The 21351-nt window shown below is 39.5% G+C and overlaps 2 protein-coding genes across 7 annotated transcripts in view; one reads left to right on the plus strand and one right to left on the minus strand.

The window, feature by feature from the left end:
- Positions 1–1849: 1849 nt before the first annotated feature.
- ATP5PF (ATP synthase peripheral stalk subunit F6) lies at positions 1850–6605 on the minus strand. 4 transcript variants are annotated; one of them, XM_072844687.1, is made up of 4 exons: positions 6465–6605; positions 5552–5728; positions 4207–4331; positions 1850–1982 (listed from the first exon to the last, which is right to left on the minus strand). In XM_072844687.1, the coding sequence occupies exons 2-4, from the start codon at positions 5719–5721 to the stop codon at positions 1954–1956; spliced, it is 324 nt and encodes a 107-aa protein (XP_072700788.1). In that variant the 5' UTR covers positions 5722–5728; positions 6465–6605; the 3' UTR covers positions 1850–1953. The 4 variants fall into 4 exon arrangements, with proteins under 4 accessions (XP_072700788.1, XP_072700780.1, XP_072700763.1 ...); XM_072844679.1 differs by lacking the exon at positions 6465–6605 and adding an exon at positions 6237–6376; XM_072844662.1 differs by lacking the exon at positions 6465–6605 and adding an exon at positions 6200–6327.
- Positions 6354–21351, plus strand: part of GABPA (GA binding protein transcription factor subunit alpha) — a 28827-nt gene continuing 13829 nt past the window's right edge. The window contains exons 1-5 of one of the 3 annotated variants that reach the window (XM_072844630.1): positions 6354–6497; positions 10550–10650; positions 12254–12398; positions 13280–13364; positions 18706–18951. In XM_072844630.1, the coding sequence (XP_072700731.1) occupies positions 10574–10650; positions 12254–12398; positions 13280–13364; positions 18706–18951 (553 nt within the window). In that variant the 5' untranslated portion in view covers positions 6354–6497; positions 10550–10573. Of the gene's footprint in view, positions 6498–6615; positions 6791–7283; positions 7303–10549; positions 10651–12253; positions 12399–13279; positions 13365–18705; positions 18952–21351 lie in introns of those variants that run through there. The other 2 variants (XM_072844620.1, XM_072844638.1) reach the window with 2 other exon arrangements.

The raw sequence follows: 21351 nt of genomic DNA on the forward strand, positions 1-21351 counted from the left end.
AAACTAACTCAGACACAGTCCAAGGCAGCAGAAAGATTGGGCCTTAATTCCTCTAAGATTAATGTGGGTCAAAAGGCTTGACTAAATACAGAAGCTAAACTTACTACTTTTTTGTCCCCCTTCCTTATTGAGCAGGCTCAAGGGCTTTAACTGCAGGTACATTGCTCCAGCTTTTCATATTGGTGCAAAAAGCACGGACCTCCAACTAAAGCTTCAACTAGGAGCAACTTAATTTCACTCTCTATAGTTTAAGGCTACATTAGGAGCCTTAAAAGCTCACTGAACACCACCCATTTCTTTAATCAGAACATACTAAATAGCATAAGGTTATTCCTTTGCCTAGTACGCATATAAGAAACTTACTGAGGCCAACGACCTCATTGCTCTGAGTGGGAAGGAGCAAACTTTGAAGAGCTGTGGTATTTGTTTATCAATATTAATGCACTTATTAATCAGATGCTCAGAGCTGTTTGATACTTGTATTTTTTAATAATTATTACTGCTAGTCTGTGTAGCACTGCATTGTGTAGACTTCCCTTTCCAGAAAAGAGTAAACCTTAACTAACAGTGCTTCAGGCATGCTTCTTTTCGATCTCAATGCCTTAGTTTCTTCTGAAATGTACACTAAATATTAATCTGGTTAAAATCTTTGAACTATTACTTATGTACCCTTGTTTGCTTCATTTAGGATTTCAAGCATACCAAGTCCTTTGTTATTTAGAAGATTTCAGCCTCTGTGAGGGACATCAAATGACTACTTGTTATACAAAAGTATCAAAGGGATCTTTTGACCTCTACTCTGTAAATATTGTTTCCACGTACAACATGCTGAAAATAGAAACTGACAACGTTTAGATCTAGTCAACCTAACTGTCTGTGATTGCTTTTTAAAAAGAACAAAACCCAAGAAAACTTAACTTAAAGATAGACCTAAATTGAATATATAAGTCAATTTGTGTGAAGACTTCTAATTTTGCTCATGTATACATGCAGCAATACAGGATTCACTCTTACAGCTTGGAAAAATCTATTCAAATAACTTTCATATATGACCTTGCTGCCACTACTTCTACTACTTATGTCTCCACCACTGTCAAGGGCTCAAACTTTCCTGCAATTCTGACTCATTAGTACCTTGACATCATATTAGATTTGCCAAAGCCATCTATAAGTGCATAAGTAGTCATGCAGACTTAAACTCACTATCCTGACCAAATAAAGCTTCCTGTCATTGAGGCTCAAGCAGTGTTTTACTGTCTAATATAAAATGCCTGCAGCTTCTCTTCCACAAGGAAGTATCTCTCTCTCTGTAGACTGCATATGTAATTTCATTCTGAAGAAACATCATGCCAGTACAACACAAGCTGTAGTATCTGGACCCTAACTGTTGAAGTGTCACAAATAAATAGTTCCTCAGAACCTGAAGTGTTTGTGTCAATAGTTCTGTTACTGAAATTTAAATATCACAACTTCATTAACAGGTTTCAGTTGCTTCTATAAGAGTAACACTTCATCACTTGTGTGTTCATTGATGCAGTGTAAAATTAGTATATTTGTGCCTATGCTTTTGGCTGTGCAGGTCCATCACTACCATAAGGCTTTGCTACAGATTTAGGGGTTCATGGGGTTTTTTCTGCAGAAGCTTTTTGGATGCAACAAACTCAGAAAAACAAGTAGTTCCTTCTTTGTGTATTATTATCGGTGTTATAACTTCTCAGCACTAAAATGTAGCTTGGTAAAGCAGTTTTGCAGTTAACATTGAGAAACACTACTCAGATGCCTCAGTCACTTAAAAGAGTTGACAATCACAGCTAACTGTGCTCACCATACAGTTAAGAACTTATGCACGTTTCTGAAATCAAACTGAAACACTGCATTTATTAAGTTACAACTGGTGCCATGTTCAGCAACTCCATTGATGTACACTGCTATTTGGTGTACGACCTGCAGAGATCACTTTGGAGTCTCCTCAAAGTTGGGCTCTAAAGGAAGAAGGAGAGAGAGAAAAGTTGTATTAGTCTCTTTTCATTCCAGCCTCGAACACCACAATGCATCTGTTATTCAAAGAAAACTAAACATTAAGTTGGCAAGCTAAAGCAAGCTCTTGTACACTGCAGTCTACACCACCACTTACTTTGTATCAGGGTATGATTGGATGTGGGCAGCACTAAAGAATAAACTACACTGGAGACAGGTCTTTTCCACCTTACAGGAGTTATGCATAAGGTTTAAGACAGACACGCACCTTAGTAACATTCTGCCAAAACAGCTTTTAGCAACACCTGGGGTAGGGGAGAAGGCAGCAGAGAAAATGAAGAAGTCAACCAGAACATTACTGGACATGACACTAGTATTTCCAACATAGCTCTGATATAAGAACAAGTAACCAAGCTCTCCTTTCCTCTTGATTAGTGTATTATAGCTGCTTAACAGAATGGAGTGCACAATTTCAACTCCACTCAGCAAAAGATATTCTCCACATACAAGCACTGACGAAGGAGTTCTTGACGTCAAAGGTACAAACTCAGAAGGGTTAGGGCTTCTGACAGATGGGCTATTAATACCTGTTCTTCTTGCTACAAGGAGTCTGAGAGGTAAGGCTCAGCTTATAGTAATCTTCACTAAGACAAAAAATTAAGTTTCTACTCATCTAGCCACTTAGTTTTGAAGACTTGTTGAAATTAGATTAAGGATAGGCAACAGTGGTAAAAGAACATGGTCTCCCCTCCTCCCCACCCTTTATTTTGTTCCTATAGTCACACAAATTTTGTTTTATTATGAAAAAAATCCTAAACTTTAGTATGTGTTGTTTCACATATTACATAGAAATAAAACTGAATATAAAGAAACCACATCCCTAAAACTGGGAGGAAAAAAAGAAACACCATAGATCCTACTTTACAGATGCTCTGTTTTATTTGCACCAGTAACAATGCAACACCAAATTCTTCCTTAATCCAACTGAAATACCACCAAAAGCCAAAATGGTTTTAGGTGTGTTCCTAGTCTAAATTAGAATTTCCACAGTTAGCATGATGAGAATTACAAGTCACTGACTATGGTGGCTTCACCTTGGCTGGCTACCAGATGCCCACCAAGCCTCACACTCTCTCGCTCTTTCCCTCCCCAGGAGGGCTGAGAATAGAGACAGCATTTTTCACCCTTTTTAAAATATGTTGTCACAGAGGTGCCACCAGCATCACTGACTGGCTCAGCTGTGTCCTGCAGTGGGTCCATTCTGGAGCCTGATGGAATGTGTGGACACCCTCTGGCCTCTCCTGACAGAGGCCACCCCTGCAGCCCCCCACTACCAAAACCTTGCCACATAAACCAAATACACCGTCACATTCAAAAGATCGCTGAATCCCAGTTACCAGCTGCTTACAGCTTACGAGAAAGACAGCTTACCCCCTGCAAAACCTGACTTTAGCTAAAACTGCCTGTGAGCAATTATGACATTGAGCTGTAGTTACATAAGCAAGCAAAAGAAACAAAGAGCTATAGAAATGAGCCTGTCAGTAAAAAAAATAATTAAGTTGCCTTTATGCCTTAAGGCAGACAGTCTGTGCAGTTGCTTTGCATTCTTGATAAACCAATCGTCACAAGCATTCTTCTTGTCATAATCAATCTGGGTAATTTGAAAACATGCTAACACAAACTTAGAGCAGTTAAATGGAAGTCATATCCAAATAACCAAAGAAAAAGGTTTAATATAATTTAGTCATGAAGCAATCATAAGTAACAAAGTTAAGTTCTGTGTTCATTTTCTGAAATCACCGACTTTCCAGATGAGCTTACAAAATTTACAAATTGCAGTTTGGATGACATAGACAACTGGTTTTCAAATTATAGTCTGCTGACCTCTTTGGGAGGATGAGAAAAAACCCAAAACACAACAATAGGCCCTGGGCTATTTCTATTTATATTTGGACTATTTCTTTAGGGTCCATGAAGGGTAATTAAGACAGCCTGATCTGACTGATTGTTAAGCATTAGTATAAGCAAGTCCACATCTCTACTGGAAAAGGCAAATAATCAAAAAAAGGAGTCAGACGGAATCAGATGTGAACTGTGTGAAAGTAAGGAAATTTGCTAAGGGCATCTTATATGAAATTAATGGTCCACATAAAAACTAAATGGTAATTAATTAAGAAAACCAGTCAGTGAACAAGTCCTTACTTGCAATTAGAAAGATTGTTAACTCACCCTCAAATTTAAATTCTGGAAACTTGGTTAGATCTCCCTCACCATACGCCCGTTTAAGTCTAGCAAGGGATTCATTCATGTCTTTCTGAAACTCGGGGCCTGCATCAACAGGCCCTCCAGCTTGCCTAAAAAACATTAAAAGTTCTGATTAACAGTTCAGTTCTGAAATTTCATGTGGAAGTTCTACATTTTCATGGCCATTTATGAATTTAAAACCTTTCTGACAACCAACTAAAGCAAACCATTTAAAATATTTCCAAATATTTTAACACCTTAGGGCCTACTTACCTTCCATATAAACAAGGTTCTCAGGGTGAAGTACAGGCTTTCTACTATCGATGATGAAAATCCAAGCTACAGAGGTAGCCTTTTGAGACATAAAACTACACTGAGTATCCAGGCTTTCAGGGCTCTGAGTTTCACTTGTTCCAGGTGTGATTCCCTAACAAAATTGTGATTTGTACCTCTGCTATTTCTGAATTACTGATCTTGGTTAGTAAAGCTTAACTTTTCTTGCAAAGAGAACACATTTTGAACACTAAACAAGCAAAAAAAATGAAGAGACAGGGCACCTTGCATTCATATAGATTCAGACAGGAATTTCTTGGGATACAAATATTAATTAAAATAGTAACTCTTTAAATTACCAATGCTCAGTTGTACCAACACAGGTATCGCTTATGATTGGTAAAGCCACCAAAAATATGCTTCCCTACACAGGCTAGTTTGTAGGTGTGGAAGCACACATCTCCCTCCAGTAGAACTAAGAAGTGGCTTATTTCCTTCCCAAGAACAAATTACACAGAATTACTATAGTTGTAGTTTCCTGTTAAGTAGTTCTTTCAAACATTACAAGAATCTAAGATTCCATTTGAATGAACTGCTTATTAACTTAAGATGTTTAATGAATCGGCCTCACAGTTCCATTAATTCTCAATTGCTTTTGGAGGCTATTTCCATTCAGCTTCTGTAAACAAGACTGAAGAATAGCCGTTTTCCCCGGCCAAAAAAAAGGGGCTTGTTTTGTTTGTTTTCTATTTACAGAGCGCATAGATAGGTAAAAATTACCATACTGGTATGTTCACGTAGTGTACAAAAAAACCTTAATTGAATGCCTAAATTCCCCAAAAAGAATGACATCAGCTTTACTTTTTTTTTTTAAGGGGAAAAATTTATATTTTCTGGTATGCAACAACAAGCCTTCTCACTTGTAACACTAATAATAAGTGTTGCAGGAAAGCATACCTTAAGTACTTAAGGGACCAAACGACAAAGCTAGCATTTGTCAAAATCAACATTTTTTCCCCCTTTTGCTATCAGCCTTAAAATAATTTCCTTTACTTACTTGCTCTTTGTGTTGTATTCTCTGATCTTGTCCAAGAAGAGCTTCTGAACTGGATCAAGCTCTTTTGCTTTGTTAAAGACAACAGCAGAAAGCCCTATGTTTCTGCGCAAGTGAATGGAAACAGCAGCGCGAAAAATAGAAGAAAGTCGCAGAATCTGATGCAGAATCATGATGACACTAATGTTTTAGGTTAAAAAAAAAGACAAAACAGAAACACAGAATTAGTTAGTCTTTCCACAGTGTAAATGCATAAAGAAGCAAAAAATCTAGTTCAGAGATGAGCTTTAAACCAGAAGGAACATTTAAACCAGCATGCAACCTGGGGTGAAAACTCAAGCAGCCAGGGAACCCGAAGAGCACCAGGCCGCCCAGCGCGCTGCTACACGTCCCGTTCGGCTACGCACCGCCACCGAGACAAATAGGGAATTTCAGGTTTTGTCTTGTTTCAAGAGAAAGTAACAATTTTAACCCAGCCAAAGCCAGCAGCAGCATCGGCCGCCGGCCTACCGCTCCCCCCCGTCTCTCTCCACCTCACCCGCCCCGGGAAGCCACCCCCACAGGCGGCGGGGCCGGGAGGCGCCGTTAGCCCCAGGGCCCGATGCCCCAAGCACAAACCGACGGAGGAGGAGCCGCCCTCTCAGCACCCACCGGCGCCGCGGAGCCGCCCCGGCCCAGCTCCAGTCACCTTGGGAGAGCCGCCGCCGCCGCACGGCTCCGCCCCGCCCCGCCTCCCCGCGCAATGCACGCCGGGAAGCCGCCCCGTCCGCGCGGCCCGGTGCCGCCACAGCGCTGAGCCCCGCGGCCGCGCACACGGGGCTCCCGGGACAGCGGCGCCTGCCTCACCGCACCGCACGGCCCCGCTCAGCTGCCAAGCGCGGGGGGAGAAGGAGCACGGAAAAAGCCCACGACCAACCGTTATCGCCGGAAGTAGGCGATACGCTTCCGGGTGAGGGGAAACGCTTCGGCGCGACAGGCGGCACCAGCCCCGCCCCCCGCCCGCGGATTGGCGGCGCGCGGGGGCCGCCGGGAGCTGTAGTTCCCGCCCCTGCGCGGGGGGTGGCGGTGTGGCGCGCCCTCCCCGCCCGGGCCCGCGCTGGGCCGCGCCGCCCAATCCCGAGCGCGCGACGGCCTCCTCAGGGCGGTGGCGGCGGGATCCGCTGGAGCTGTGAGGGCCGCGGCCGGCGGGAGGTGTCGTGCGGCCGCTCCGCTCGGGGCCGGGGCGGCGGACGGCGGCGGCGGGTGAGCGCGGCGCGGCCTGGCGGCCCGGCCCGTGTTTTGTTTCCGTTTCTCCCCGGCGCCGCGAGTCTCATTTCCGTTTCGGGTTCAAACAACGACGAGGCGCCGCGGGGAGGAGGAGGGGGGGGAAGCGGGCGGGGTGGCGGGGGGGAGAACCGGGGCCTGCGGGGAGGAGCGGCCTCGCTCGGCCGCGGGTCCGCGCTGGCTGCCGGCATGGCTGCGGCGTCGCCTGCCCGCCCGCCGCGGGAGGGCCCGTGGCGGCGGCCCCGCGGCCGGAGGAGCCGGTTGGGGCGCCCCGTCCCGAGGGGCCTCGGCGCCTCCGGGTCAGGTCGCCGCCGCCGGCCACCCCGCCAGCGGGAAATGGAGCCGGCGGCCGCCGGCTGCGGCGGGGCGCGGAGATGGGCCCCTCGGGCAGCGCGGCGGAGCTGGCGCGCCGGAGGCGGGAGGAGGGTGAAGTCCTCTCGCCGCAGGTCCTGCGGTCGCGGCCGGGGGCGAGTCAGGCAGCCCGGATCGAGGTCCGTGAGTCCTCTCTGGGGCGTAAAAACTTATTTCCGCTTGTAAAAACTTATTTTGGGTGAAAACGTACGAGGGTAATTGGCATCTTACTGTGTTTGCTTCCTGGTGTTCGGCCAGGTACGTGCTGCACAACCACTGCTCCCAGTTCGGATTTATTTTCTGACTTCTGGCTGTTGATAAGGCCGGAAAATACTTGAAATCTGGCATGGTTCCACCCTGTTTAGTGGTCCACTGTCTTCCGTCTTAAATCCCAGCTGGCCGATAACTTGCAAAAGCTGATCTGTAAAGGATAGGTTGTCTGTTTGTGTTGGTATTTACCAATTCGAATGATAAGAGGGATGGATAGTGCCAGGTGATCCATGAACAACTGAACGACCAGAGCATCTCGGGAGCACAAATATCTCCAGTGATTGGGCTTCAGTATCACTTGATAATGCATATGGGCTCCTGTAGTTGCCCCCACTTCACAATTGCCTGGTAGGGTAACAAACGCTGATTCTAGTAATAGAGTTTGTGTCCCCGTCATGATGGATGGGCTTGTTACTTGCGTAATTCCTTGTGTTCCAGGGAAAAGGAAAGATAGATCTTTACAGAGCAATGGGGTTTCTCCCCTGACTGCAAATGCCAAACTGTAAAAGATACTGGCATAGCACTGGGCTGTTGTGCAGGGGAAAAAAAAGGCTCTGTTAACAGGTGCCATCTCTTACGTTAGTGGATGTCTGTGTTGGGCATTATGGTCAGATTTGTTCTAGGATATTGGGTAGATCTTAAGGTTTTTTAGGTTGAAGGAAAAATAAAAACAAACAGAAATAGGAAGGCTGTAACTTCCACAAATCAAACACAGTTTTATATGTTCCTCCAAACAAATGCTGCTGTTGTGGTATTCCTACCACATCGACCCTTCTAGCAAACCAGGCTGTTTGAGTTCTCTTGTTTCTCAGTAGCCTTCAGGGAAGGCTCAGGAAGCTTAGTCCCGTCTGAACCTATGCATGCTTTCAGTCTCTGCGTCATCCTGTAGCAACAAATTTTGCTAGACTTCGTGTGAAATGTTTATATCATCAGGAGTCTCTCTATTCTTGCATAGGAAGGAGTGAATAATTTTCCCCATTAAGTTTCTCTGACTGTTAATAGCTTTACATGTTTTCATAATGTTATTCTTTCTCTTTCCACTCGTCATCTCTCTTTCTTGCATCTGTGCTTGATGGAACCATGTTTCTTCCTCTTTCTGTACTTGCTGTCTGTGCCTATCCTCCCCTCTCCTACCTCCCCAGGGTAACCAGAAATGTAGTAGAGCCTGCGAGATGCAACCGCAAACTGCCTTTGAAGAGTGAGTGAACAGTTACTAGTCCAGCTGCCAATTTGGAGTCCAATCCATAAGGACTTCAGAATGTCTTGCCTAATTCTATACAGTTACTGTGCTGTTATAATATTTACTCACTGTGCATCACTTTGCATTTACCAATATTGAATATTTTCTGCTAGAAAACATTCAAGATGGTGAGTTCTTTCTGCAGGTCTGCACAGTTTTCTGAATAACTAACTTATGAATATGTCAAGGAAAAGAAATCCTAGCCTAACCCCTTTTGTGACCTTACTGGTAAACTCCCTTCCTTAGGAAAAAAATGATAATTTATTCTTGTTGTTTTGGGTTTTTAATCTGATTGCTAATATAGGAAATAATTTCCCCTTTTTTTATGGTAACAGTTAGCTTCTTTAGGAGTTTTCAGTAAGGGACTTTGCTCAAACCTTAATTTCAAAATTCTTTGAAATTTGTCAACCAGATCACCTGTAACCATGCAGGTGTCGGTTCTTTCAGATATTAAGCTTGTCTGCATTCCTCAGAAGGGGTGTTTCATTCTTCTGCATTTATCATGAAGATGATATACAAGATTAGGTGATATGGAAATGGGACTCCCAGGACTCTGTTCAGTGGACCCTAACCTGGCAGTTAGGGGATTTTCACAGAGCCAGATCTGTGAGCAGAACAGATTGGGATTTTGCTTCTAGTGGTGAGATATTAATGAGGTGCTGTTTACTTCCTATCTAGCCCTAGTAGCTTCTTACAGATTGATATCGCATACAGCACTTGATTTCTTCAAAAGTAATTTTACATAATAGTTTTTGAAGGAGATGATTAGTAGTTTGAATTTCTTTAAACCTTTTCTGTAGCAACCATACAACTTAGTTGATTACTATTCCTTTCGAGAAGTTTTAAAGTTTAATAAGTTCCCTTATTGTCTTTAATAAATTCTCTTACTTACAGTTGTGTTTGGGATAGAGAAGTCCCTGGAAAAGAATAATTCCAGGATGGAAACCTTGCTAATCTTTTCTGTTGTGGATATTTAAATAGTAGCATGTTTTGCTTTTTCTACGGTGATTTTTTTCCCTCTGTACTCCTACTTCCTACTCCTTTTCCTATGAGTTGGTAGTGTTATTTATTGTAAACTGTTAATATAATTTGGCCCAGTTCTTTATTGAATGTATTTCATACTTATGATGTATGGGATGGTTAGTGAAACATGATATACAAACTATGTCTTTACAGACCAAAGGCTGTAATTCTTTCTTTCCCCCTTACACGGCATGAAAATCTACAGTGTCAATGAGAATATCATCACAGAATAGCTTTTGTTTTAATTGCTAACATATACTGCATTAGTTTGGGACTTAACAAGATGCATTCATTATGCACATATCATCAAGTGATTGTTCGTGAGAGGGATGGGTGGAAAGATGGGACAGTCAATAAGCACTTTATTGTTGAGTTTATTTGCCTGTGAGGAAATCATGGAACTTCTGTCTAGCTTCCTGTTGCAGCATTTTATGTAAAATCCTGCTTAAACTTATAAGCAGCATCTTTCAGCCTTGCTAGGAAGGTAGTATGTAGCTGAATCTAGATGGCAAAATACACATAACTGTCACAGAATTTTTAGAAGTTCTTTGTGATCAGCCACTGAAAGCTGTAGCTGGCCCATAGCAAAAACATTCCGCAAATTTGGATGCCTCCAAGAAAATCAGCCTTTGGGCTCTGTTCTGATGTCCATTTATAGTCCTGGATTTGCCCCTAGAACGTTTGTTTGAGGAACAGGTATTGTCATCTATTTTATGAAATCTGTATTAGCTTTTGGCTTTATTTTTTAGCTGAATTCTTGTCTTGAAAAAGCTATCCTGGTATTTGGTTTAAAAACGGTTTGATAGGACACAGCTCATCATCTACTTACAAAAAAAATTCTTTTCTGTTCATAGCTCTGTTCTTAAGATATTTTAGCCATGACTAAGAGAGAGGCAGAGGAGCTGATAGAAATAGAAATTGATGGAACTGAGAAACAGGAATGCACTGAAGAAAGGTATGTACTGTCTTTGCTTTTTGGGGTCTTTAGACTGTAATTCATTTATTTGTTTGTTTGTTTTCTTTAATTGGTTTCAGATTTGTGGCTGCACACACTAAGTTTGGTTATTCAGATTTATTATTGGGTATTGTGTAATGCTTCAGAGATGGTCATGGTTATGAAATAAGTACAAGTGTTTTCTAGCTAGGCAAAAGAAGTAACTTTAAACTGGCAGAAATAACTGGCTCAGTATGATCTCCATAATCCTGCTGTTGATTGTTTCCATGTTTTTTCAACTTTCTTGCTGGATACGAAGTTCTTGGTTTTGCTTGTGCTCTCTTCAGTTTCTTTGTTTCTTATCTAATTAAATGGTGGTTTTCTTGAAGTGGAACTGCAGCCACTATAGGAAATCAGTATAGCGCTGTCATGTCCTTCAATCTTAATTGCTTAAATCCCAAACTGTTTTGTTTATCTCTTGCTACGTTCTTATCTGTAGGAATATGTCTACATGTATATGCTGCAAACCTTTCAGCTTCAGTGTATCCTTCTGTAATTGAGATGAACCTTTCAGTTTCTCCAGTCCACTGCTTTACTGTTATACAGGATCATTTGTTTTTAACAGAGCAGAAATGATGTTCTGTATCTATTGACTATATTGTTGTTAGGGCTGTTGAAATCGTAGATACTGAAGTCTGATATCCTTTGATTTAATTACCCCAACCTGTTTTTTTTCTTTCTAACGCATCCCTCCTAACTTTTACAACTGTTTTTGAAAGCACAAAGGTGCAGTTAATGTGTTGGATAGAAATACCTGAGGCTGGTAGGTGACCTGCTTTTTAAGAACCTGTTTTGGAGAATGGATTCAAAACAACTTACTAGTTTCTTCTTATTCTGAGCTCCTTGTATATTTTTACTACTTACAAACTGGCTATGTCTGTATATTTTCTGATTTCCTTCTGTGTAAATATAGAGAGACCAACTGTCGAAGGTTGTTGTTAAGACATGAGTCCCATAACGTTGATGTTTCTGAATGCCTACGCCAATATTGTCATCATTTTAGTGCAGGACAACCATGACACGTGACTAATGTTTCCGTCAAGGCTCTATGTTGCTGTAGTTCCTTCTGGCTGTCTCTTGTATGCATTAAGCTTATCCTTGTGCTGACTGGTGAAAAGACATGGACAATTACTCTGTATGAGAGAGGATGTTTTTGCCTTCTTTTTTCCCTATCTGTTAAGTTTCTGTATTTGCTTTTAACTTGAATATCTTTTAAATACAGTCTCGGCAAGGCAAATAGAATTAGTTTACTCTACATGCAGGTTAATAATGTTTAATATACTAATCATGACTTAATCTCTTGAAAACAGTCATCTGAAAATAATCTTGGTATTTAACCTAGCTTTTTAATGGTGACAGGGTAAAAGGAAGAGTTACACAACTGTAAAATCAATGGGACCCAATTTAGTAATTTACTCTCAATTCAAGCTAAAGGTTTTTCTGCATGGTATTAAGATTTCAGTACTACCTTTTATGTAGTTTACTCTAACTTTTTTTTAAGTTTTCCTATACCTACTGTATTAACATGTAGGTAATGATTTGTTGTATTAATTTGGTATTTAAGCATCGTTGAGCAAACCTACACCACAGCAGAATTTGTGAGTCAAGCTATTGACATCAATGAACCAATTGGAAATCTTAAGAAGTTGCTGGAACCCAGACTGCAGTGTTCCTTGGATGCACATGAAATTTGCCTGCAAGACATCCAGGTAAATTGAAAGGCTATGAAAGATTTAACCTCTTATGGAGAAGCATTTTAGATACTTCTTCCCTTTCTTCCATTGTTTGTGGAATTCATGCTTCATTTGGTATATTAATTACAATTAAGAGTTTAGTTTTATGTCAGGTTCATTATCATCAGACCGTTTAATATGTACACACTAATACAGTGTGAATAAAACCAAAATACTTTTGGGGTTCCTGGGGTGAGGATAAGAAAGCAAAAAATTACCACCTTGCAAGTGAAAGAAGAATGAGGGCAACAACAGTACTATCTTCTCTTGAGGTAGCCCACATCATTTGTTGCTGCCTGAAATTCTGTGAGTCTAATCTTGTTTTGAATCTGAATAAAGCGAGGTTTTTATACTGTTCAGGGGCACAGATAGCAAAAAATTGCTCAATAAATCCCCCCCCCCATTTTTATAGGCATCACCACATGTTAGACAGTATAACTGTTTTGCATTGTGTTTAGTTGCATGTTTTATTTGTAGTTATAATCAGACATCTGTGGCTTCTCCAGAAACAGGGAGAATACTGCTTTAAATACAAGAATTTTTATGAAGGTGTTAAAAACTGAGAAAAGGAAGTGTAGATATTTTTCACAAAGTGAAGGTACTTCCAGGTATTGCATTGCTTTTTTTAGGTTAAAAAATGCCCCTGTGAGTGAACCTACCTTAAACAGAACAGAGTGGCATGTTTCAAATTCCGATCAAATTCTTTCTGTCATGTACTAGGTCTACATAGTACTAAAAATATTTGCACGCTTCTTCAGAAAATTTGCTGCAGATACTGTTTCTAAAGTTTAAAGGAGAATAAGTTTCTTATAATTGTGAGACTAATACTTTTTTTTTTCTTTCTTTCTTTTATCAAGCTGGACCCAGATCGAAGCCTTTTTGATCAAGGAGTAAAAACAGATGGAACAGTGCAACTCAGTGTGCAAGTAATATCTAGGCAAGGTAAGCAGTAAAGTTTGTCTGTTGTACAGACAAATTAATATTGTAGGAGTGCTTGTGAGCAAACCTAATCTCCTACTATTTCTAGCTGTAAAATTGAGAAAATCACTGAATGGCCACATAGCTTCAGAATGTCCCTTTCATTGTGTACTGTGGTTATAAGTAGTAGTAATTAAAATAAATGTCATAGAATAATGCTATTTGAAATTTTTATTTTATAATAATGTCATATCAATTTCTAAGTTAAAAAAAAAAAACAAAACACAAAAACAAAAACAAACAAAAAAAACCCCAAACCCCTCAAACAAGCAAACCCCCCAAAACCCAAACAAACCTGGGTCAAATAGTAACAGTTACAGTATGAGGCTTTCATTAAGGGTGGGTAGTTACTCATACCAGACCAAGTATCTAAGCAGGCAAAAGATTTTTGTGTAGGTAGGTGACAATTTCGTCTTTGTAAGGTGAGTGAGCTTGTGTGCTCTGTGAACGATTAAATGATGAGAGTATATGTAGCTAACTGAAAATTGGTATGAAAGGCTGGGATCACTATCTATTGTCTGTTTTCTTTGGATGAGAAGTCAGAATAAACCGTTGTGACAGAGGAGCATTAACCAGGTGGGTAAGGATTTGTTGATGCATAGTTTTTATTTGCTTGTGGTATCAGGTATGACAGGATTTCCCCTTGTTGAATCCTCAGGAATTAGTAGCTTCATTGTTTTCCTTTTTGTCCTATTCTTCTCCTTTGCCCCCTCCACATGTCTTGAGTGGAAGGACTGCCGCCACTCACCGAAGTTCATGTTGGGTTCTGGGAACAGCTACAGATGTTTGTTACCATATTTTCAAACAAACAGTGACAACAAGTTTTTAATGGAGTAGGGTATCTTTGATTATCTGTTTTGAGTTATGTCAGGAAAGCAGATTAGCAAAATTTGGGGAGCATGTTTTGTTTTCTTGTGGCTTCAATGTAGATTAGAAGAGAGCCTTTTCTGTTTTGTATTAACAGTATTAAGTAAGACTGACGATTTGCATTTAATGAGGAGTGTCAGGTGACTAGTGTTAGGTTGAATCCTTAGTTCCCTGTATGTAATGGGGATTGAACTACCTTTCTGATTTTAAAAATAGAGTAGAAATATCCTTCAGGGAACTAGAATAACTGCTCTTAATTCATGCCCAGTAACTTGTAGTATGCAGTGCTCAGAGTTTCCATTTTCAAAAGGATGCAGGTGATAAATATCTTCACTATTACTCTCCATTTTCTTCCTGTGGTTTTTTTCTTCTTTAATGTAAAAGTGAGGTGCATGACCATATAGCACAAGAAGCTTCTATTTTTTTTTTTTTTTTAATCTTCTCTCTTTGTCTCTCCCCCCCCTTAAAAGAAACACCTGAGTATTAAGTACTTTTGTATAACTTCAGAACGATCCTCAGTGTTGTTTTTCAGGCCATGATACTTGATACTTAAGCAACTCATAAGAAATCTGTTGAAGGCAAGTAAAATATGGCAGGACAGAATATCAGAGAACAAACAGCATGGAAATAAATAATAAAAGGAAGATATTCGGATCACTAACAGGGAAATTGGCTTGTTACTCTGACTGCAGTGTCCCTTTGAGCCAGAGGAAAAAAACAGCTTCTTACACCATCCGCATATTTTTCTTGTATGGATGAGGTATTGAAAGATTCTCAATTTACTTATTTTTATTTTTTCCCAACTTGTATAATATACAGAATTCAGCTAGCAGTAATTAGTGATGCTAATCCTTGTGATGGATTGGGCTCTCTTATTTCTTAAGAGAAAAGCTGTTAATGTCAGTTCAAGTGTTCTATCAAATTTTGATTGGCCATCTGTAAATTCAAAGGAATAAACACCAGCTGAAATACAGTCCATTGTAGTTCTTTTATAGCATTTCATACGAAGATATCTTAATATAAGTTACAGCAGATACAATATCAGTCCTGTTTATCCTTTTTACTAGAAAGACCATTCTGTCACTCCCCCTTGCCCTAACTCCTTTCTTCTGGTTTGAAGAATGGAGATGTGTATGGTTTTCCTGCCATTGTGAGAACAGCAATTTTGAGTGCAGCCCTGTTCTGTACTGCTCTGAACTAAGCCACTTGCAAGTCTGTGGAGATCTGAGTAACTACGTTGCATTGTATGTCAAAGAATTTGAAAAAAGCTTTAATTTTGAAGACCTCCATAGCAAATATTTTGGTCTTTTTTTTTTTTTTCTTCAATCCAGACACAAGTTATATCTGATCAAGGCTTTCTCCTGCCTGTCTGACTATAGATAGTATCAGATTAACATTTTGCCATCCTTAAGCTGTTTTTGAGATATGATAAAATGGATTCTGACCCTATCTTTAGTTGCCTTTTTTTTTTTTTTTTTAAAGAAAAGAAATGGGTGGGGGGAGGGAAGATAAACTTTTCCGGTTGTAAATTTGAGTGCTTGGTGTGTGACATAGATTGAAATCTTTTTTGGGAAAACTTCAGAGGTGGAAAAATCTGTCTGGCAGTCTGTCACCTGAAGGAGTCTTTTCTTGCTTTTTCTACTTCCTTAATCAACAGATTAGAGGCAAGCTTGAATGGAAGTACTTGCTACACTTTTTTCAGAGTAACTGTGGGAGACAGATATTAGATTGAAAGGGCTAGAATGAGAGCAGCAATCTCTGACATTGGTTTGAGCAATGTCATTGGTTTGAGCATTAGGAGGAGAGAGACCTGTATTATGGAGGTGGACAATGTAGTTTTGCTTTCTGTTTCTTGTTGTTTGCAAAGTATACAAACAGGTAGTCCAGTTAACCTGATATTCAAGTCATTCAAATGAGTCAAGGCCGTGTTTGTGCATGAAAGTGTCTGTAGCTGCTGTTTGTGTTGAGCTCAGTTCTATATGTTATGCACACCCAAAGCACACCTGCAAGGTTAACATTTTCCCAAACAGATGCTGTTCCCACCTACTTTTTAAACACTTGACTGACATAAGAGGTTAGTGTCTAGCTGCTTTGCGAATTTCTGAGCATGCATATGTAGCTGTACTATAGATACACAGATTTTGGGACTAAGTGGTAGTTAAGCACAAAAGGTTCTTTGGCATTAGGTAGCTGAAGTCTGAGTCCTGTTTTAAGTGTGTAACTCCTCATTTGACTGTGGTTTCTAAACTGTTTTTTGCAATAACTAGGGTTTTATTATTTTTAGTCTGTAAAGGAATGAATCATAAGTGTAATGAAACATACTGATTTAGATTAAAGGTGCAGTTTGACTAATGTCCTGTCTCTGGCTGTGGTTAATACTAGACATTTCAAGGAGAAAAAAAAAAAAAAACAAACCAGGTTGCCTGTAGGTCAGTCTTAACCCTAGTGTATTCTCTAGCTTCAGACAATTAGCAGTGAAGGGGCTTGTACTGGTAACATCTGGATATGTCTTGATAGCTAATGTCCTTGAATTTTTGTACTTTTGTACCAGTTTGTACTTCTGGGGTCCGTGACATTGTCACATTGTGTTCCACAACTTACTTGCTGTCCAAGGAAGACTGGACATCTGGCTTTTTTATGCAGTAGGTAGAGATGTGAGAAGGGATGTTAGACAAACCCAGTGAATTAATGTTGATGTAATGTTGCAGTAGGTTAGGTAGCAGACTATTACTTCACAACATTTTTACTTAGAGGCTGATTCCTCTACAGAGACTCATCACTTTGATCTCCATGTTTGCATTATGGATAAAGCAGTAGATTCACAGTTCTTTTGTCATGTAGCTATTTGACAAACAGTGAATTATTTTGTTGAGCAATAGCAAACTGTTCCTCTCTAGAAGCTTTTTTCTTTACTTTTGTTTTTGAAGATAGTGTTTTCAAAAAAATTAGAAACTTAACCCTCAGTGTTTTCCCTTACCCGTTTCTATCTGACTTTAAAACAAGCCTGTGCTGCGCATGTTAATCTTAGGTGGCCTAGATAAAACACGTACTCTCTTAAGTAAGCAACTTGTTTGCTTTTTCTACATGTTTGCTTCTTCATCTAATCAACCACTTACTGGTTGTCTACATCTGTTTTCACTTCCTTAATTTCATATTGCTGCATGTTGTACTTACGGTCTTTGTAGTGTTCCCTTTCTAATATTTTTCTCAAGCTGAATTCCTGTTAAACTCTGGAGAAATACTTGTCTGAAAAATACTTGGTTTGTTCTTACTTGTACTACAGGTACATATTCCATTTGTTTTCCCTTATAAACTGTGAATGGATTGTGGTTTTAGCTTTTAAGACTGTCACCGACAGAACCTACCATCTCATACTGATCTTTAATACAGATTAGATGGGAGGAACACAAAGTAGTACCTTACAGCACAAGATACTGAAGTTATTCTGGCCGTGTGATGTTCTGTGAATCCTACTTTCAACTGCCTAACCCTAGTCAAGGTTTTCCAAGTCATAATAAAATGGAATTTTACAGATTTTTTTTTTTCTAATGTGCAAATATGTTTGATAAAAATCTCTTGAAGAAGTGTGGTTGTTAGTTGTTATTATAATAGAAATTATGTGTCACAAAAATGGAAATAATTTTTTTCTGTTTAGCTTATTATAATAACAAGAAGAATCTTCTATACAGTGTCAGAAATTTGGTGAGGCACCAGTTGGACTAAATACCTTCTCAGAAGATGACAGAGAAGGTGGTGATACAACGCATTAGTAGCATTAGTGAATGTGTTCTTTATTGCTGCCGAATAGATACAGACATCTCTTCCAAGTCCATGGTCTAATATCTTAAATGACAGACATAAAACCAAAACATGACTCGCTGATGAAGCTTAAAACATGAAGAATTTTCTAGTTTTCTTTTAACTTGCTGTTGAACACACTGCCTCTTCCAGGGTACTGAAAGAAAATGTTAACTCCTGTGTGTAGACCCCAGAGATATTGGGGAAATATTGTAAAGGCTGAAAGAAAAGTGTCTTGGTTGGAGGAAAGAGGTGGATGCTTATTCTGTTTTTTTGGGATTTGCTTTTTTTTTTTCTTCGGTTCAGTATATTTCTTACAGACCAGAATACTTGTTCTTTATGCCCACGTGCTGAACATTCTGTTCAAGATATGTGACATGGATCACCTAAACAGAACAGGAAGCTGTTACACTAGAGGAGGAAAGAGGGACAGCTTTGTATTCACCTTACTAAAGTATATAGTGTATAATAGACTATGTCATTCTAATTTAGGACACTTGCAGAAATTTTATGATGCTTTTGTGTCATGCTTCTTTCCTAAGTATACTAACACCTGTTAATCAGAAAGCTTTAAAACAACTTTTTTTGTCATATTTGCATTGCTATCTTCAAGTTTTGTGTTTGTTCTTTCTATACCTAGGGATAGAGCCCAAGTTAAACATCCTTGAAATTGTGAAGCCTGTGGAGACTGTGGAGGTAGTGATTGATCCAGATGCTCATCATGCAGAGGCTGAAGCTCACCTTGTTGAGGAAGCTCAAGTGATAACCTTGGATGGAACAAAACATATTACAACAATTTCAGATGAAACCTCTGAACAAGTGACACGATGGGCTGCAGCGTTGGAAGGCTACCGAAAGGAGCAGGAGCGCCTTGGAATACCGTATGGTAATAATACATGACTCTCTGTGTGTGTGTGTGTGTGCACGCGTGCATTCAGGTAGGGGCTGGGTTCTTTTGTTTGTTTGGGGGATTGGTGTTTTTTCATAAATTATAATTAATTTTGGTTATATAATTAAAGTGCTCCAATACCTCAGAGAAGGCTTCTTGTGGTATGGGTAAGAACAATGTAAATATCTGCATAAGAGAAGTCTAAAGAGAAATAGAATCAATGCTTGTAATAGCTTTATTAAAATAGTGCTTTTTGCTCCATAACCTTCTTGTCATTGTAGTTTTTAGAAAGCAGTGTTCTTCTCCCCGCCCCCCCCCCAGCCCCTTAAAAATGTGAATGTTAATGATAAAGCTTTTTCATGTGTGTCTGAATTTGAAGTAGACTCAGTACTTGGTGGGGGTTGCCTCTAAAGATACTGAAACAAATTGTTCATAGGTTGTAGGATGCTAAGCATGGTGTTAAATCAGATTTTGCATGGAAAGCCATACTTGACTTCAACATACCGGAAAAAGATGATTCAGAACTGAATATAAGTATTCTGGTAGATCATAATTTCTTTTTAAGTAATGTTGTTACTTAGTAGGCTGCTAATTTAGTGTTAGCTTAGAAAAAGCATCTCTGAATGCCTGCTTAGGATTGAACTGAAACTGTGGGTTTTAGACCTCCATCACGTTTGGGAGATTATCCAGCTGAGTTGCTTGTTGTGACTTGCAGAAATGTACTGTCAAGGCATATTAAGCACGTGAAGCTGTAGTTATCTAAGCAGACCTGCAAAACTGGAATATATTTGGCAAGTGGTATACCCAGAAGTGTTTAAGAATTCCAGTCTAGTCACAGGTCTTTGCAGGACATGTAGCTTGCCAATATTTTGAACGTACTTTTGATAAATAAAGCAATGACTTTTTCATGCCTTTTTGTTGTTCTCATTGTCAAGCACATTCAGAATAGTTTTCATCATGCTATGTCTGTTGATAATCAGGGATTTGATGCAGAATGTTTGAGAAAAAATGTGAGGCATTATCAGGAGCAGACTGATATTTTTTAGGATGCTCTCCCATTAATATAAGAAGAAAATTACTTAAAACCATGTTATCATTATGTTGAATAATGTTGTTAATAAACTTTAATAATGTTGCTGCGTTAAGAAAACCCTATAACCCACAACTGTGACTTTAAAAGTTTAATGTCTTTTGTGTCATGGGTGTGCAGATTTTCCAGAAAAATCATACTAGTTCGTTATGGCAGAGATCTCTGTATTAAGAATAATAGTGTTCTCTTGATATCAGAAAAATGTGCTAAACTGCCTTCCTAGGAAGAATAAAATTTTAAATGTTATCTTGAGTTGACGTTGCAGGGACTTGGTTTCAGATAAGACACCACTAAGTTCTACATTATGACACAGTCAGAAGTTTCTGAGCCTGAAGAATGTTCTTGAGGTTCTTATGTAGTGCCCCAAAAAAGCCTTTTTTTTTTCCCAACATTTATAAAGATACATCTTAAAAAAACAGAAAAAGAAGCCAGTTTCCTTCAAAGAGTTGTGAGGCTTGGTTCTGTGTAGTTCTCTGAAATTATTCATCTGAAATTATTCCTTGAATTTTTTCAAAAGACAAGGTATGCAGCTATTAAAAGTCAAGTCCAGTCAGTAAATAATCATCATCCAGAAAGGTAGTGGTTCAGTATCTTCATCCTTACAGGTTTTTCTGTTTTGCTGCAAATGGAAAATTAGCTTTTAGCAAGTCTTTAAAATAATGTGGTTTTCCCTTTGTGTTATGTTTTGGTGGGTTTTACTAGAGATTACAAATTCTTAGCTGTTAAAGGTATTTCTGCTAGTAGAATTCAAAATTTGGTACCATTGCAAAGGTCCCTAGGAATAAGGAAAATATTAACTGGTATGAGAAATAAAGCCAGAAAAGGGAGCAGCAGAAAGCTTGGAAACCATGGAACTGGTTAGAGAAAGTAATGATTCATATTACCTTGCAGATTATGTTCTGTCAATGATAACAAATTAGCAGCTTTTTAATGAAAATTCTCTGCTGATAACGTTTTGAAGACCAAAACCCTTTTGGTGTGGCTTTTCCCTAGAGGATTACATTGCATGGTTTTGGGTAGCATCAGTGAAAAATGATGCAATGTTGCTCTCCTTTATTAAGCAAAATGGAACTTGTGGCTTCTAGATAATGTTTATAGACTTAGAAAGCTTTGCTTTCTTTAATTCTTAAAATAAAAACTTGTCAAAGTGACATCTGTTTGGGGTATCATAATTTAAAAATACATAATTGTTCTGCTCCTGTTTTTTGCCCTTGAGACAGTGAAAGTAAATATTCTTGCTTTAGTTTCCATTTCCAGTTCATACTCATTGACATGCTTTAATACATTGCATACAATATTAACAAAGT

This window comes from Ciconia boyciana, chromosome 1 (genome assembly GCF_034638445.1).
Source record: "Ciconia boyciana chromosome 1, ASM3463844v1, whole genome shotgun sequence".
In the NCBI taxonomy this organism is placed as follows: Eukaryota; Metazoa; Chordata; class Aves; order Ciconiiformes; family Ciconiidae; genus Ciconia; species Ciconia boyciana.